Genomic DNA, 17,573 nt, shown 5'->3' on the forward strand with positions numbered 1-17,573 from the left:
TGAAAATATGAGTAGGAAGCTCAGAATTTTCTTTAACCCTGATCTTGAAGTGAGAAACATTGAGGAATACCACAATACTTAAAGCAGTGACATTGTCAGGCTTTTCTATTTACAATGAAGTAAGCTAATGCCTGCACAAAATATGAGCATTATAATATAACAATATAATATGTAATGGCTTCATAAATTAATTTAAAACATAAAAAAATATATAAAACCTCATGAATACAAACTTCCCAGGAGGACCTAAACACACCACATGTTCCATCATGAACCCTGTTGGCCTGCTGTCTGACCAGCAAGATCAATTTAACAATAATTGTGCAGTTTGCTTGCATTAAATTTGTATCCAGAATTACAGAGTTAAAATGTAAAAATACACTTAAATGTAAAACTAATAACATTTACTTTAAAATGACAAGGAAATATGTTAGATTGTTAGTATGGATATAAACCTTTAATATAATGAGCTACATATTTAATTACATAATTTTATTGTAAATTTACACAACTTTGTATGTAATTTAAAAAAACAGAAAAATACTGTTTAAATAATACAGTAATTGTCCTGTGAAAAAAAATAAGAATTACTGTAATTTGTCATTAATGATATAATCCTTAAATTAACAGTCAAATAATTAATTTACAGATATTGTTTGTAATTTTACAGAGTTTTGAATATAATTTAAAATTACAGAAAAATACTCTAAAAAATGTAGAGTTATTCTCTGTAAAATTAGGATTTTTTTTTACAGTGTATGAAAATGACACACAGTAAGCAGTTCAACTCTAGTGCAACACTTCTGTGCCTAAAAGAAAAATACAGAAATTCACACATTATTATAGTGCATCTAAACATATGGAATCCATGTTTAATGTACACATTTGCAAACTATATTCACGTTTAACAATATTCTGTGTTTGTTCAGTAATTGTCAGTAATTCACAGTAGTCTATAGTCAAACAAAATACCTTATTTTAAATACGGAAAAAAATGAATACATTCAAGAAGTCTTCTGCATAGGATATTGATGTGGTGAAGAACACTTTCAAGAGCGGTTAAAAACCTGCAAATAAAAATAAAAAGTTAACATTAATGACAAAGTTCCCCTGCATCTCATTTGGCAAGTGACAGAACAGATGTTACTTATTATAAAAGACGATGAGACTTGTGTCAGTCCATGTAGATTTTTCTTTATTGTTTATTCTGTGGTGTGTAATTATATTGAGCTTTTCAGGACTGCTTGAAGTTACTGACAGAGCGATAAAAAAAATGAATGGATGAATAAGAAAATGGCAAGCTTGACGTGTTTGATATCAAAGTCCTCCTGTAGTCAATCATTTTATCCCTTAAAACTCATCTTAGATCACAAAAATGACATATTTTAAAATATATATATATAAAAAAAAAAATTCTTCATGCCTTAAAATATCTTGAATGTAACTCGACACCCTTGCCTCATTTAGTATAAGTGGTTCAATGAATATGCAAATGAGCCCCGCCTCCACTCACTCACTCATTCAGCTCAGAGATCCACTCGTTGACCATCACACGTTGATCTGATTGGTTACAAGGCAGTTTGTGACGTCAGAAACACCAGCAATTTCAAAACTTGTTTTTGAGACTGTCTTTGGTTCACTGCAGTTTTAAGGAGAAAATACTCAGCAATGGTGTCGACCAGGGATGTAGTGGAGGCTAAACGCACGTAAACGCCGTTTACGCACCTCCCAAAATTTGGAAATAGCGTTTGCCCACCTCCAAAGTGCGTTTATCCACCTCTACATTGCGTTTATCCACCTCTACATTGCGTTTATCCACCTCTGAATTTCACGTTATGTGAGCGGACTTTGCTTTTCCAGTGCGTGATCGCCGATCGGCACATGATTCGAGCATTTGGGCCGTTAACTAGAGCAGAATGCGCAGCGCGCAAACACGGAGCAATGAGCGCAGCGCGCCGACACACACACACACGGAACAAAGAGAACGGCGCACACACGTAGCAGAAAACACACGCTCGTGAAGTTACTAAACAAACTGCGCGAGAATGAAACTTGATCGCAGCCGCAACAGGAAATCATTAAAATGATGCAAAAAAAGTTGTTTTTATTCATTACAGGCAGCTGGTTTAATGTAGGGAGCATGTCAAAACCCAACTGTTCAAGAGATTCAGAGGGAATCAAGCCTGCACCAGGTTTAAGACTTTTCCCTCTACAGGGAAACACTGATCCACATTTTTCTGATAGACCAAACAATCAATTAATCGAGGAAATATTCAACAGATTAATCAACTATGAAAATAATCCCAAATCCCTAATCATTATGCACAAGTGCATTGCATTGGAAGCCCTGGATATAAGTCTCCATCTCGATCTCTCTTAAATATTTTTGTTCTCTCTGTTTTGTCATTTAGTAAACTTCAATTTCAACCATATTATTCCTTTTTGAGTCTCTTTAACAAGAACTTAGATTAATGTATGAATTGAATAGTGATTGTGTGACCTATGATGAGGGAACAACCAGTGATACCCTTGATAGTACCATCAAATGATAGCCCATAGCGATGTCATCAGGATACACATACACCGGAAGGCAGTGGCCCACCTTACCGGGTGACCACGTCGTGGTCCACCAGAATTTATAGTTTACCCACCTCTTTTTTTACCACTACACCACTGGTGTCGACTTATGAATTTACACATGGTTTGTCTTAAAGCATATTAAAAACACCACATAGACATATAAACAACATTAAAAGCTGGATTTTCACCAATTTGACAAGGCAATAAGACCCGAAAACAGGCCGACGCCAACTGCAAACTATGACACTGTGTTCACAAATATCACACAAATTGATATACATCTCAGAAGTCTAACAAACCATATTTTAGACATATATGACATGAGGAAAATAAACTATTGGCTACCATCAGATAATGTGGTAACCGGGAAAACACCATCATGAAACCAATGAATGCATGAACTCGCGATTTTACAAAATTGAAAATACGCTTTACACTTTATGCCAGGTCCATAAAGTAATTTAATTTAATAATAATTTAAGTGCTCAATATAGTCACCATAACATCTTGAAACTTGTGACGATGAATATCTGTGTTTGTTCTGACTCTTCTTGGGAATAATGGTTGTTTCCGTCTTCAGCACCGGCTGGTTTGGCTCCGCTCTCTCTCCCGCGCGTTCGCATTTGAAATTTGAATTCTCCACCAACGGTTTTTCCTTAGGCACATTTTGCGCATGCGTATACGCTGATTTCACGCAGCCGTTATTTTGAAATCGAAAGCGAGGCTCCGGTGGGAAGAAAACCGGAAGTGTCGCCTTTAATCACAGGAGAGTCGTGAATGCGATGGCGTATTGTTGTGTTTAATGATGTTGTGTCAATTCTAAAACTGTACATACATTTATTTCATACTTTAGACTATATACAGTGAAATTCATTTATAAATAAAATATATATTTTTTAATATAATTCAGAAAGTAAAAAAGAAGCAGGAATAAACTATATACATATCCTATATTGGATATTAACATCCAATAGTGTAAATCGAGGCAGCAGCTTCAGGTTGGTAGTCCAAAGGCATTGTTGTTTATCTTTACTTCCGGGGTTCTTCCCACCGGAGCCTCACTTTCGATTTCAAAATGGCGGCTGCGTGAAATCAGCGTATTGTAGTTAAGATTTGTTCAGCCAACACAGATTTTTCACGTCGACTGAGCGCACAATTAAATATGTTCGGTGAATATAAATTTTTCATTTTAAGTAAAGACCTTAAGCTATGATCAGTACAATGCATCTTTTTGGCATGTTGATAATTATGTGGAAGTCAAAATTATGATTATGTTTACAGTGCAGGAAACTTACACCCTCCTAAACATATGTTTTGGTCTGATAAGAAAAGGTCAAACAGTCTTATATCCATAATGTCATACTTGGTGTAAAGGCTATAGGGCAGCATGACTGGTCAGATGTTAAAGACAGATAGAAATAGAATGTATTGACACCTTTTAGACCTTTAAAAGAATGTTGCAGATCTTGCATTAACTCGTGTCTGCAGAGATGGAAACAGATATTAAAGGTGCATCACATAATAAATGCTCACAATGCTCATCTTCTAACACACTGGGCCTCTTTCACGACTACGAAACCGTTCATAAAAACAGTTTTGCATAAAGTGGCGCCACAATTTACAGAATTTTATGAGCAACTTAGGCTACTGTACACTGACATTCATTGTGCTTGCCTTTCATCAATTTGAGCCGAAGTTTAGAGCCGCATTTGAATAATATAGCAGAAAACAGTGAGAAAATAGACCTCAGAGTGCAAACTATTACAAGAGATGTGAAAATTGTGTGCAGGTGAATAAGAATCTCATCTTGAGATTTTTGGACAAGCTTTGAAAATCTTATTTCAAAAAATCTTCTTTTTTCCATTTAACATGCGCCTTGAAATGTGCAATGGTATAGTCACAAACACATTGTTAACGTTGGCTGTTTATTTTGTGTTTAAAGATGCAGAATATTTGAATATATATATATATATATAATAGATGAGGATTTTATGGCCAACATAAATTCAAACAAGGACAACAAAAAAATGCTACCATGATGCATCATTCTTTTTATTTGAATAATATATATATATATATATATATATATATATATATATATATATATATATATATATATATTTCACATTACAGTAATGAGAATGGCATTGTTTGCGTTGCAGTAATGAGATTTGAAGTTCAATATCTGCTTGATTGTCATATAGAAATGTCACAATTCCAAAAACTGAGGTTCAATATAAAGATGCATATCACACAAATACTGGATGAATAGCACTTTAATGAAATATAAAGGTTTTTTTTTAAAAGATACGAACTAAAGTGTCTGAAGAGGCACTACATTTATAGGCCTAGAAAAGAATATTATGTCAAGATATTTATGGTCTAAACGGGGCTTTAGGCAAAAACATAATGTTAAAATAACGCAAATTAATGCCCATGTATGTTCCCCACTGCCGTAGTGATATATTTGTGTCTGTACTCTTACTTAAGTAGTTGATTTTGTCCACCACTGTTCACTATATGGATCTTTTTGAATATGAAACATCCAGGGCCCTGAAAAATGTCTGACCCTTAGAGTCTTTTTGACATCATTCAGCTAAAATTATTAAAAGGTTGCATGCAAATCCCTTTCTTCCTGATATCTATCATTTAGAGTTCAGCCTATTTTTTATCTCATATCATAAACGGATGCATGGTGATCCTGTCATACATGATGGTGAGACAATGGTGAGAATGTGAAAGATAAATAAACTCAACAACATTTGCATGTTCCTTCATGCTGGTATCGATGCAAAAAAATAAATAATAAAAAAATAATAATAATAATCTCAAGGGAACTTGGTAAGACCAAAAATTTATACTTTCACAGTTTTACAAGCGTTGACAAAAAAGCAATGTTTCATGTCAAAATACTTCCGATGTAAAAACAAAATATCAACCAATATTTTCATGTGTTTTTTGATATCTAACCATGTTTGTGAGGTTTGCATGTTTGCACTCCTACGAGTTTAGATAGTGGACACTTCCCGAATTCAGATGCAATACATGTTTTGCATTTTAGCTGTGTCTGCTGTAATACACCTACAGTCACGTAATCTTACAATTTTAAAGACACATATCTGCTCTTAATCATCCTGTGCAGTGAACTGTGCTCAGTCTGACTACTCTCAAGGGACGTCTATGATCATACTAAATCTAAGAAGACCAGGGAAGCAAACTTTTGTGGTAAGTACAGACGACTATAACTCAGTTTTCATATTAGTGACTTTTCCTTTGTGCTGAAACAACAATTTATTTCAAATAAACATACCTCTCAAAAATGTATTTGGACGAGTCTGAATGGCATAGCTTCTAGAGAAATGCACTAAAAAAAGTAAATATTAAAATGAAATAAAAATAAACCATACCATTTGGTTTTATCTAGTACAATGACTTTCTGAAATTTTTTTAAGCGTGACTTTCATGTCTGAATATATTTTTAGGGCATTATGGCTGTTCTTTAGTGTTACTTTTTAGAAAAATTTGCACTGAAGTTGCACAGGAAATTGAAAAAAGCTAAACAAATAAATAATAAATCCAAGTAATTTTATTAGATAACAAAACCAAGGGGCATGGCTTATTTATTTATTTATTTTTGTAATGCAACTTCTCCTATGCATGATCATAGTGCCCTAAAAATTTAGACATGATGGTCACATTTAAAAATGCCTCAAAGTCAATTTTATTTATTTATTATGTGTTTTTATTTTTAAGCCACTCTATCAATAGTGTTGGCTAAATCATAATCTAAGTAAAAGTACCTATAAATGTTGCATTTTAACTCTCATATAAGTTGTATGATAAATGTCAATCTCTTTTTGCTACTTTTCAGAGTCCTTTCACATGCAAAATGACAAACCACTGGGTCATTTTAGCCGTCTACATCGTGACGTTTCTAATCGGCTTGCCGGCCAATCTCCTGGCCATGTGCACGTTCATAAGGAAACTCGGTGACAAACCCAGTCCGAATGACATCCTTCTCTTCAACCTGACGGCGTCCGACTTGGTCTTCCTTTTCTTTCTGCCCTTCAAGATGTATGAAGCTGCTGTAGGAATGAACTGGTACTTATCCCAGACCCTGTGCTCGATCGTGACCTACTTATTTTTCACCACAATTTACACCAGCTCCCTGTTGCTCATGGCTATAGCCGTGTATCGCTACTTAGGACTGGCCTTTCCGTTCAAATACAGACTCATGCGAAAGCCTCTTTACGCCTCGGTTTGCAGCGTCTTCATCTGGCTGTTCAGTGCCGGTCATTGCAGCATCGTATTCATCATTGTCCACATGCCACAGCCGAACCGCACTGAACCCAAAACCGTCTGCTATGAGAACTTCACCGAGAAGCAAAAGGAGGTCTTGTTACCAGTTCGTTTAGAGTTGTCTGTGGTCATGTACTTGCTACCGCTCTTAGTTTGCATCTTCTGCTATATTAACTGCATCTATATCTTGTATAGCAGGCCTCACATAGCCAAAGTGAAAAAGCAAAGGGCCATTGGGATGGCGTTGTGCACGCTGACCATCTTTTTACTCTGTTTTCTGCCCTTTCACACGTCGCATTGGGTGGGTTTCAGCACCAACAAGAGCCCGTGGTGGAGGTACTACACACTCCTGCCCAGCACGCTCAACACATGCCTCGACCCATTCATCTTCTACTTCTCATCCTCCACTTTCCGTGAAAGCGCGACGATCGCTTTTCTCAAGAAATGGTGTTTTAGGCATAAGAAAAATAAGTGCAACGACACTGAACTGAAGATTATATCAACATGAACAGCTTTTGCATTTGAATGTCACTATGTCATGGCTTGTAAATCACAAGGTTTATTTTCCTTTTTCATCTTCCTAGTACTAGTAGGCCAGTGAAGAAATTGTAAGATTTGTAAGTCTCTTCTGCTCACTAATGCAACATTTATTTAATAAATATTTTTACTAAACAGTAATATTTTGGAAAAATTTGTATAACTGTTTTCCAAGTTCGTATATTGTAAAATGTAATTTATTCCTGTGAAGCAAAGCTGAATTTTCAGCATCATTACTCCAGTCTTCAGTGTCACATGATCCTTCAGAAATATTTCTAATATGATGATTTGATGCTCAAGAAACATTTCTTATAGTTGTGCTGGATTGAGTTGCTCTAGCACAGTTGGATCTCACAACCTGGATAAAATTTTCATAAATCTTTATAAATAAACCACAGATTTGAGCTTTAAACAACTACATTCTCGCCTGAAAAACTCTTAAAACTACATTTCATGATACAGAAACAGTAGTATTATATTTCAACTGTATATTAAAAAATGGCGCTTCTTATGTTGTCATTCTCCTTGGCGCAGCCTATGCTCGTTATCAGCTGTCAATCAAGCTGTCAACCAAAGTTAACCACGCCCTTATTTGTCATACATTTTATATCTAAATACGATCTAAACTAACGAGTTAGAAAAAAATTCACCCCCCCCACAGTTGTCAGGCACTCGGAACCTATCGAAAAATACAATAAAAGTCCATGGGACCAACCTGTAAAAACATGAATTTATGCTGTGAAAACGGACATTTTAACATGGGGTCTATCATCTATGGACATTTGCTCCCTTTTGGGACCTGCCCCTAGCGGATTTTCAATGTATTGCAGTTTTTCGCACTTCCGGGTAGGCTTCATTTTTCCAGGCGGGAAGGAAGTCGACCGGAAGTTGAAGCCGGCCGCGTGCCACCATCTTGTAGCAGAACTTCACCTGCAGTTAGCATCCCATTGACTCCCATTCATTTTGGCGTCACTTTGACAGCGAATAACTTTACATCTGAGGCGTTTGAAGACTCCATTTGTTCATTATTTATTTCTAAAGAAACACGACAATGTATAAAATGCTCCATTACCTTGTAGCTTATGTTATGGCCCCGTAGAAGCAGTTTTTGTAAAAGTAGGCTAACGATTGCGTCATAACCACGCGACTCTCTGTCGCACAGTAGAGAGATTACCGTATGGACGGGAGGAGAAGCTCGCGGGCAATCGGGGGGACGTGGAGGCAAAATGACAATATAATTAATCAGAATACCTAGCAAAAGTTGCTCCTGCTCCAAGCTCATGTACAGCTCCTACTCACACTCTCCGTCTCTGCAAGATTCGGAAGGGAATGATTCAGATTTCTCTTGGCACAGCTACTAGAAGACAGACGGGTTGCTCACGTGGTCCGTGTAACGCTTTGCTCGGTTTGAGTCTGCGCGTCAGGAAAGGAAGTGCTAAGAAATCGCTAAAAATGGGCTTCACTTGTCTCAATTGAGATTGTCTTCTTGTCTTCTTATACTGTCTATGCATTTTTCAGATTAGAATGTTGCCCCTTGGGGGTAACGGAGGTTCTCTCCTTCCTTCAAGAGCTTCTGGAATTTTGTGCGAGCTACCTCGCCTAGGTCTGCTCGCTGCAGCAAATGCGTTTTAAATTATAGAAAAATTAAGGATCATTTTTGGCTTCAATCTTCTCAAGAAAAGGGGTTTCCCGTAGCGTAAGCTAGCTTACGCAACACTCGTTCCCTCATCTAGAGAGAACCGAGGTTACGTGAGTAACCGAGTCGTTCAGACTGAGTTCAGCCTATTTTTATCTCATATCATAAACGGATGCATGGTGATCCTGTCATGCATGATGGTGAGACAATGGTGAGAATGTGAAAGATAAATTTGCAAGATTTGCATGTTCCTTCATGCTGGTATCGATGCAAAAAAAAAAAAAAAAAATTTCACAGTTTTACAAGCGTTGACAAAAAAAGCAATGTTTCATGTCAAAATACTTCCGATGCAAAAACAAAATATCAACCAATATTTTCATGTGTTTTTTGATATCTAACCATGTTTGTGAGGTATGCATGTTTGCACTCAGATCAGAATCAGAATCAGAAAGAGCTTTATTGCTAAGTGTGCTTGCACCCACAAGGAATTGTTCTTGGTACTGAAGCTTCCAGTGCACATATACAAATACAAATACAACAAGAAACATAGTAATACAAATTCTAAGAATAAAATATATAAAAAATAAATAAAAATAGTATAAAAGTAAAAAATTAGGGTCACAGTTGGGTTTAGTCCGAATAAACATTTACAGATTATGAACATATTTACAGTATTTTGAGTAGTATGAATAATATAGATATAAATATCACCTGAGTTAGAGAATATTTCACTAGACAGTGGGAGTATTGCACTTACAGGCATATGCCTTGGGGGGCATGTTAAGTGTTCAGAAGGGAAATGGCCTGTGGAAAGAAACCGTTCCTGTGCCTGGATGTTCTTGTGGCCAGTGATCTGTGTCGCCGTCCTGACGGTAACAGTTCAAACAGGGGGTGTCCAGGGTGAGTGGAGTCTGTGATGATTTTACCTGCTCTCTTCCTCACTCTGGAAGAGTACAGGTCCTGGAGGGTTGGCAGGGGGGCACCAATAATCCTCTCTGCAGTCCGGACTGTCCGTTGTAGTCTCCTGATGTCCGATTTGGTAGCTGAACCAAACCAGACAGTGACGGAAGTGCTTAAAACAGACTCAATGACGGCTGAGTAGAACTGGATCAGCAGCTCCTGTGGCAGTTTGAACTTCTTCAGCTGGCGAAGGAAGTACAGTCTCTGCTGGGCCTTTTTCACAATGGAGTCAATGTGATTTGCCCACTTCAGGCCCTGAGAGATGGTAGAGCCCAGGAACCTGAATGACTCCACTGCTTCCACAGTGCTGTTCATGATGGTGAGAGGGGGGAGTGCTGGGGATTTTCTCCTGTAGTCCACGATCATCTCCACTGTTTTGAGCGTGTTCAGCTCAAGGTTGTTATAGCTGCACCAGACAGCCAGCTGTTCAACCCCCAGTCTGTAAGCAGACTCGTCACCATTTTGGATGAGACCGATGACAGTGGTGTCATCTGCAAATTTCAGGAGCTTGACAGAGGGGACTTTAGAAGTGCAGTCATTAGTGTAAAGGGAGAAGAGCAGTGGAGAGAGAACGCACCCTTGGGGGGCACCAGTGCTGATGCTGAGGGTCCTGGATGTGAGTTTGTTGCAGGATATAGTGTAGTCCCATGTTGACTGCATCATCCACAGACCTGTTTGCTCTGTAAGCAAACTGAAAGGGATCCAGCAGGGGTCCAGTGATGTCCTTCAGATAGGCCAACACCAGTCTTTCAAACGACTTCATGACCACAGACGTGAGAGCGACAGGTCTGTAGTCATTAAGTCCAGTGATTTTAGTTTTTTTGGGAACCGGAATGATAGTGGAGCGTTTGAAGCAGCAGGGAACTTCACACTGCTCCAATGATCTGTTGAAGATCTGCGTGAAGACTGTGGCCAGTTGGTCAGCGCAGGCTTTTAGACAAGCAGATGAGATGCCGTCTGGGCCTGAAGCTTTCTAGTCTTCTGTTTTTTGAAGACTCGGCTCACGTCCTCCACACAGACCTTAAGCTCAGGTTGGATGGCAGAAGGGGGGAGGAGAGGGGTTGCAGGAGGTGATGGTGGATGTGTGAAGTGCACATCAGAGCGGGTGTGAGGTGTGAGTCTGGGCTTCTCAAACCTGCAATAGAATGCATTAGCCGCGTTTCCACTGTCGGGCCAGTGCGAGCCAGGGCTTTAAACGGGCCGTGCCGGGCTAATAGCCTCGGGCTAATAGCACCGGGCCTGCGTTTCCACTGTCGGGCCAGAAGCTCCACAGCGCTTCACTAAAACACGCCCATAACACGCCTCTCTGGAACAACGTCACACTAACCCATCATTTCACCAGCAAATGGAAGTTTTATCAGAAAACTAATCAGAAATCACTGGAAACAGCGTTGAAAACGAACATGATAAAAGCGGCCGTTTGCTGACATTTTTGTTGTTTACTTAAATATTTAAAACCCAAGCATCGGTGTTTTACCACAGGTTTACAATAAAAAGTGATACACTGATCATAATTAATTTATGTCAAAATTATTGCACATTAGTCACTCAGAAATAAATTACCGTTAGGTCTATTTCACAAAAGAAAGAGGTAGAGGACACACTTACTTCTTCAGTCACGTCTGTTTCTGTTTATCTGGTTACAGGACATATTTACATCACATTTAGAAAGAATGATAATTTCTACAAATATATGCCACCAAAAATACGACCTGAGGAGCTTTAGCACTCTCTCGACTCCCATACAGATATTTTCAGTCAGAGAAACAGAGGAAGCTCCAGAAAAAAAAAGTTGCTTTATTTTATGATAGTCCGGTAAAAAGACGAGACGTAGGCTACTGACAGATAAAATAAAAACATGACTGTGATAGCCTTTGGTCTGATTTCTTCAAGCGTTCACTATATTTTTTTTTACTATGCGTATCTTCAAATGTTTACTATGTTTACTATGGTAACGGTTAGCGCGCATAGACTTTTGCATCACAAACAGAAGGCATTCAAACATGAACGCGAGTTAAATTATTTTAAAAGTCTTTAATGCTGACAGAATTATCCGGCGCTGCCGTCTCCCGCCTCTGTTCGTAACCACTCCTCTAGCCCGAGCTGGCCCGCTTTGGCCCAAGGTATTCAACGGGCCAGAAATCCTGGCCGTTGGCCCCGAGTAAGCCCCGGAAGTGACAGTGGAAACGCGACTGGCACGCACTAGCACGGCCCGGCCCTGGCCCGACAGTGGAAACGCGGCTTTTGAGAGTGTCAGCCAGTTGTTGATTCTCCACAGATGGGGTGGATGGTGATTTGTAGTTGGTGATGTTCCTCAGGCCTCTCCAGACTGATGCCGGGTCGTTGGCTGAAAACTGTTTTTTCAGCTTTTCAGAGTAGCTTCTTTTAGCAACTCTGATCTCCTTTGTCAGTTTGTTTCTGGCCTGGTTATACAAGATTTTATCCCCACTTCTGTAAGCATCCTCTTTGGCATGACGAAGCTGTTTGAGTTTCCCAGTAAACCATGGTTTATCATTAGTGAATGATAAGAATGTCCTGGTAGGAATGCATGTATCCTCACAGAAACTGATATATGATGTTACAGTATCTGTGAGCTCATCCAGATCGGTGGCTGCAGCTTCAAAAACAGTCCAATCAGTGCAATCGAAGCAGGCCTGTAGATCCTGCTCTGCTTCGTTGGTCCATCTTTTTACAGTCCTTATTACAGGTTTAGCTGATTTCAGTTTCTGCCTGTAGGTTGGTATAAGATGAACCAAACAGTGATCAGAGAGCCCCAAAGCTGCCCGTGGGACGGAGTGATACGCATTCTTTATCGTGGTGTAATAGTGGTCCAATATATTACTGTCTCTGGTAGGACATGTAACATGCTGTCTGTATTTTGGCAGTTCACGGGAGAGATTTGCTTTGTTAAAATCCCCAAGAATGATTAAAAGAGAGTCTGGGTACCTTTGTTCCATTTCAGCTATACAGTGAGGAAAATAAGTATTTGAACACCCTGCTATTTTGCAAGTTCTCCCACTTGGAAATCATGGAGGGGTCTGAAATTGTCATCGTAGGTGCATGTCCACTGTGAGAGACATAATCTAAAAAAATTTGATTGAAAAAATGATTTTTTAACTATTTATTTGTATGATACAGCTGCAAATAAGTATTTGAACACCTGTCTATCAGCTAGAATTCTGACCCTCAAAGACCTGTTAGTCTGCCTTTAAAATGTCCACCTCCACTCCATTTATTATCCTAAATTAGATGCACCTGTTTGAGGTCGTTAGCTGCATAAAGACACCTGTCCACCCCATACAATCAGTAAGAATCCAACTACTAACATGGCCAAGACCAAAGAGCTGTCCAAAGACACTAGAGACAAAATTGTACACCTCCACAAGGCTGGAAAGGGCTACGGGGAAATTGCCAAGCAGCTTGGTGAAAAAAGGTCCACTGTTGGAGCAATCATTAGAAAATGGAAGAAGCTAAACATGACTGTCAATCTCCCTCGGACTGGGGCTCCATGCAAGATCTCACCTCGTGGGGTCTCAATGATCCTAAGAAAGGTGAGAAATCAGCCCAGAACTACACGGGAGGAGCTGGTCAATGACCTGAAAAGAGCTGGGACCACCGTTTCCAAGTTTACTGTTGGTAATACACTAAGACGTCATGGTTTGAAATCATGCATGGCACGGAAGGTCAAGGCCCGTCTTAAGTTTGCCAATGACCATTTGGATGATCCAGAAGAGTCATGGGAGAAAGTCATGTGGTCAGATGAGACCAAAATAGAACTTTTTGGTCATAATTCCACTAAACGTGTTTGGAGGAAGAAGAATGATGAGTACCATCCCAAGAACACCATCCCTACTGTGAAGCATGGGGGTGGTAGCATCATGCTTTGGGTGTGTTTTTCTGCACATGGGACAGGGCGACTGCACTGTATTAAGGAGAGGATGACCGGGGCCATGTATTGCGAGATTTTGGGGAACAACCTCCTTCCCTCAGTTAGAGCATTGAAGATGGGTCGAGGCTGGGTCTTCCAACATGACAATGACCCGAAGCACACAGCCAGGATAACCAAGGAGTGGCTCTGTAAGAAGCATATCAAGGTTCTGGCGTGGCCTAGCCAGTCTCCAGACCTAAACCCAATAGAGAATCTTTGGAGGGAGCTCAAACTCCGTGTTTCTCAGCGACAGCCCAGAAACCTGACTGATCTAGAGAAGATCTGTGTGGAGGAGTGGGCCAAAATCCCTCCTGCAGTGTGTGCAAACCTGGTGAAAAACTACAGGAAACGTTTGACCTCTGTAATTGCAAACAAAGGCTACTGTACCAAATATTAACATTGATTTTCTCAGGTGTTCAAATACTTATTTGCAGCTGTATCATACAAATAAATAGTTAAAAAATCATACATTGTGATTTCTGGATTTTTTATTTTAGATTATGTCTCTCACAGTGGACATGCACCTACGATGACAATTTCAGACCCCTCCATGATTTCTAAGTGAGAGAACTTGCAAAATAGCAGGGTGTTCAAATACTTATTTTCCTCACTGTATGTTCAGCCAGCTGTTGTAGCGCCGCGCTCACACACGCATCTGGAGGAATATAAACATTCGCGAGAATGAATGAGGAAAACTCCAGCGGCGAGTAGAAAGGTTTACAGTTTATGAAATGCGCCTCTAAATTAGGAGAGCACATCTTCTTCAGTGTTGTTACATCTAAACACAAACTTTCGTTAATGTAGAAACACAATCCACCACCTCTTGTTTTCCCCGTTAGTTCCGCGATGCAATCCGCTCGGAACACCTGGAAGCCCGGCAGATGTAGTGCGTTGTCCGGTATGGCTTCACTCAGCCAGGTTTCAGTGAAGCACAGAGCAGCGGAGTTTAAAAAATCCTTGTTAGTGCGGGTGAGGAGAAGAAGTTCGTCCATTTTGTTAGTAAGAGATCGGAGATTCGCAAGATGAATACTGGGGAGTGCAGTGCGGAGGCCGCGCTCGCGGAGTTTAACCAGCGCGCCGGCGCGCTTCCCGTGTTTGCGTCTGACCGCGCGTTTGAACAACACCGCTGCCCCTCCAACGAGAATGTCCAGTAAAACGTCTGAGTAATCAAAATCTGTAAAAAAGTTGTCTGGTGTTTGTTTCCTAATTCGTCTTTGGTGAAACTGAAACTGATAGGAAAAGAATGACTAAACGCAGAACAAAACAACACAATAACTGGAGAGCTCCACACCGAGGCAGCCATCCGCGGCGCCATCTTGTATTACGTAACTACACTCCTACGAGTTTAGATAGTGGACACTTCCTGAATTCAGATGCAATAGTTAAATTTTAGCTTTGTCTGCTGTAATACACCTACAGTCACGTAATCTTACAATCTTAAAGACACATATCTGCTCTTAATCATCCTGTGCAGTGAACTGTGCTCAGTCTGACTACTCTCAAGGGACGTCTATGATCATACTAAATCTAAGAAGCAAACTTTTGTGGTAAGTACAGACGACTATTACTCAGTTTTCATATTAGTGACTTTTCCTTTGTGTTGAAACAACAATTTAATTTCAAATAAACATACCTCTCAAAAATGTATTTGTACGAGTCTGAATGACATAGCTTCTAGAGAAATGCACTAAAAAAAAGTAAATATTACATTTGGTTTTATCTAGTACAATGACTTTCTGACATTTTTTTAAGCGTGACTTTCATGTCTGAATATATTTTTAGGGCATTATGGCTGTTCTTTAGTGTTACTTTTTTAGAAAAAATTGCACTGAAGTTGCACAAGAAATTGAAAAAAGCTAAACAAATAAATAAATAAATAAATAATAAATCCAAGTAATTTTATTAGATAACAAAACCAAGGGGCATGGCTTATTTTTTATTTATTTATTTTTTTTGTAATGCAACTTCTCCTGTGCATGATCATAGTGCCCTAAACATTTAGACATGATGGTCACATTTAAAAATGCCTCAAAGTCACATTTCTTTTATTTTTTTATTTTTAAGCCACAGTATCAATAGTGTTGGCTAAATCATAATCTAAGTAAAAGTACCTATAAATGTTGCATTTTAACTCTCATATAAGTTGTATGATAAATGTCAATCTCTTTTTGCTACTTTTCAGAGTCCTTTCACATGCAAAATGACAAACCACTGGGTCATTTTAGCCGTCTACATCGTGACGTTTCTAATCGGCTTGCCGGCCAATCTCCTGGCCATGTGCACGTTCATAAAGAAACTCGGTGACAAACCCAGTCCGAATGACATCCTTCTCTTCAACCTGACGGCGTCCGACTTGGTCTTCCTTTTCTTTCTGCCCTTCAAGATGTATGAAGCTGCTGTAGGAATGAACTGGTACTTATCCCAGACCCTGTGCTCGATCGCGTCCTTCTTCTTTTTCACCACGATTTACACCAGCTCCCTGTTGCTCATGGCTATAGCCGTGTATCGCTACTTAGGACTGGCCTTTCCGTTCAAATACAGACTCATGCGAAAGCCTCTTTATGCCTCGGTTTGCAGCGTCTTCATCTGGCTGTTCAGTGCCGGTCATTGCAGCATCGTATTCATCATCGTCCACATGCCACAGCCGAACCGCACTGAACCCAAAACCGTCTGCTATGAGAACTTCACCGAGAACCAAAAGAAGATCTTGTTACCAGTTCGTTTCGAGTTTTTTGTGGTCATGTACTTGCTACCGCTCTTAGTTTGCATCTTCTGCTATATTAACTGCATCTATATCTTGTATAGCAGGCCTCACATAGCCAAAGTGAAAAAGCAAAGGGCCATTGGGATGGCGTTGTGCACGCTGACCATCTTTTTACTCTGTTTTCTGCCCTATAACCTGTCCCATCTGGTGGGTTTCAGCACCAACAACAGCCCGTTGTGGAGGTACTACACACTCCTGCCCAGCACGCTCAACACATGCCTCGACCCATTCGTCTTCTACTTCTCATCCTCCACTTTCCGTGAAAGCGCGACGATCGCTTTTCTCAAGAAATGGTGTTTTAGGCATAAGAAAAATAAGCGCAACGACACTGAACTGAAGATTATATCAACATGAACAGCTTTTGCATTTGAATGTCACTATGTCATGGCTTCTTGTAAATCACAATTTATTTTCCTTTTTCATCTTCCTGTACTAGTAGGCCAGTGAAGAAATTGTAAGATTTGTAAGTCTCTTCTGCTCACTAATGCAACATTTATTTAATAAATATTTTTACTAAACAGTAATATTTTGTAACATTTTGTATAACTGTTTTCCAAGTTCGTATATTGTAAAGTGTAATTTATTCCTGTGAAGCAAAGCTGAATTTTCAGCATCATTACTCCAGTCTTCAGTGTCACATGATCCTTCAGAAATCATTCTAATATGATGATTTGATGCTCAAGAAACATTTCTTATAGTTGTGCTGCTTCATATTTTTGTGGAAACTGATACGTTGTTTCTTCAGGATTCTTTAATAAATAGAAAGTTCCAAAGAACAGAATTTATTTTAAATATATATTTTTTGTAACATTATATATGTTTTTACAGACACTTTTGATAAATGTAACGCATAAAACAGTGTATGTTTA

General features: G+C 39.3%; 2 protein-coding genes across 2 annotated transcripts; both read left to right on the forward strand.

Moving 5' to 3' along the window:
• Window positions 1-6,469: 6,469 nt before the first annotated feature.
• On the forward strand, window positions 6,470-7,387 carry LOC311067853 (free fatty acid receptor 2-like; the record flags this gene model as incomplete). The annotated part of the gene is made up of 1 exon (XM_084090000.1): window positions 6,470-7,387. One exon carries the CDS (start codon window positions 6,470-6,472, stop codon window positions 7,385-7,387), a length of 918 nt encoding a protein of 305 aa, XP_083946126.1.
• An 8,028-nt stretch (window positions 7,388-15,415) lies between these two features.
• Window positions 15,416-17,058, forward strand: LOC311067854 (free fatty acid receptor 2-like; the record flags this gene model as incomplete). The annotated part of the gene is made up of 2 exons (XM_084090001.1): window positions 15,416-15,487; window positions 16,123-17,058. The coding sequence occupies exon 2, from the start codon at window positions 16,141-16,143 to the stop codon at window positions 17,056-17,058; it is 918 nt and encodes a 305-aa protein (XP_083946127.1). The 5' UTR covers window positions 15,416-15,487; window positions 16,123-16,140.
• Window positions 17,059-17,573: the final 515 nt, after the last annotated feature.

Source organism: Abramis brama, assembly GCF_963993115.1.
Source record: "Abramis brama genome assembly, chromosome: 17".
Classification (NCBI taxonomy): domain Eukaryota; kingdom Metazoa; phylum Chordata; class Actinopteri; order Cypriniformes; family Leuciscidae; genus Abramis; species Abramis brama.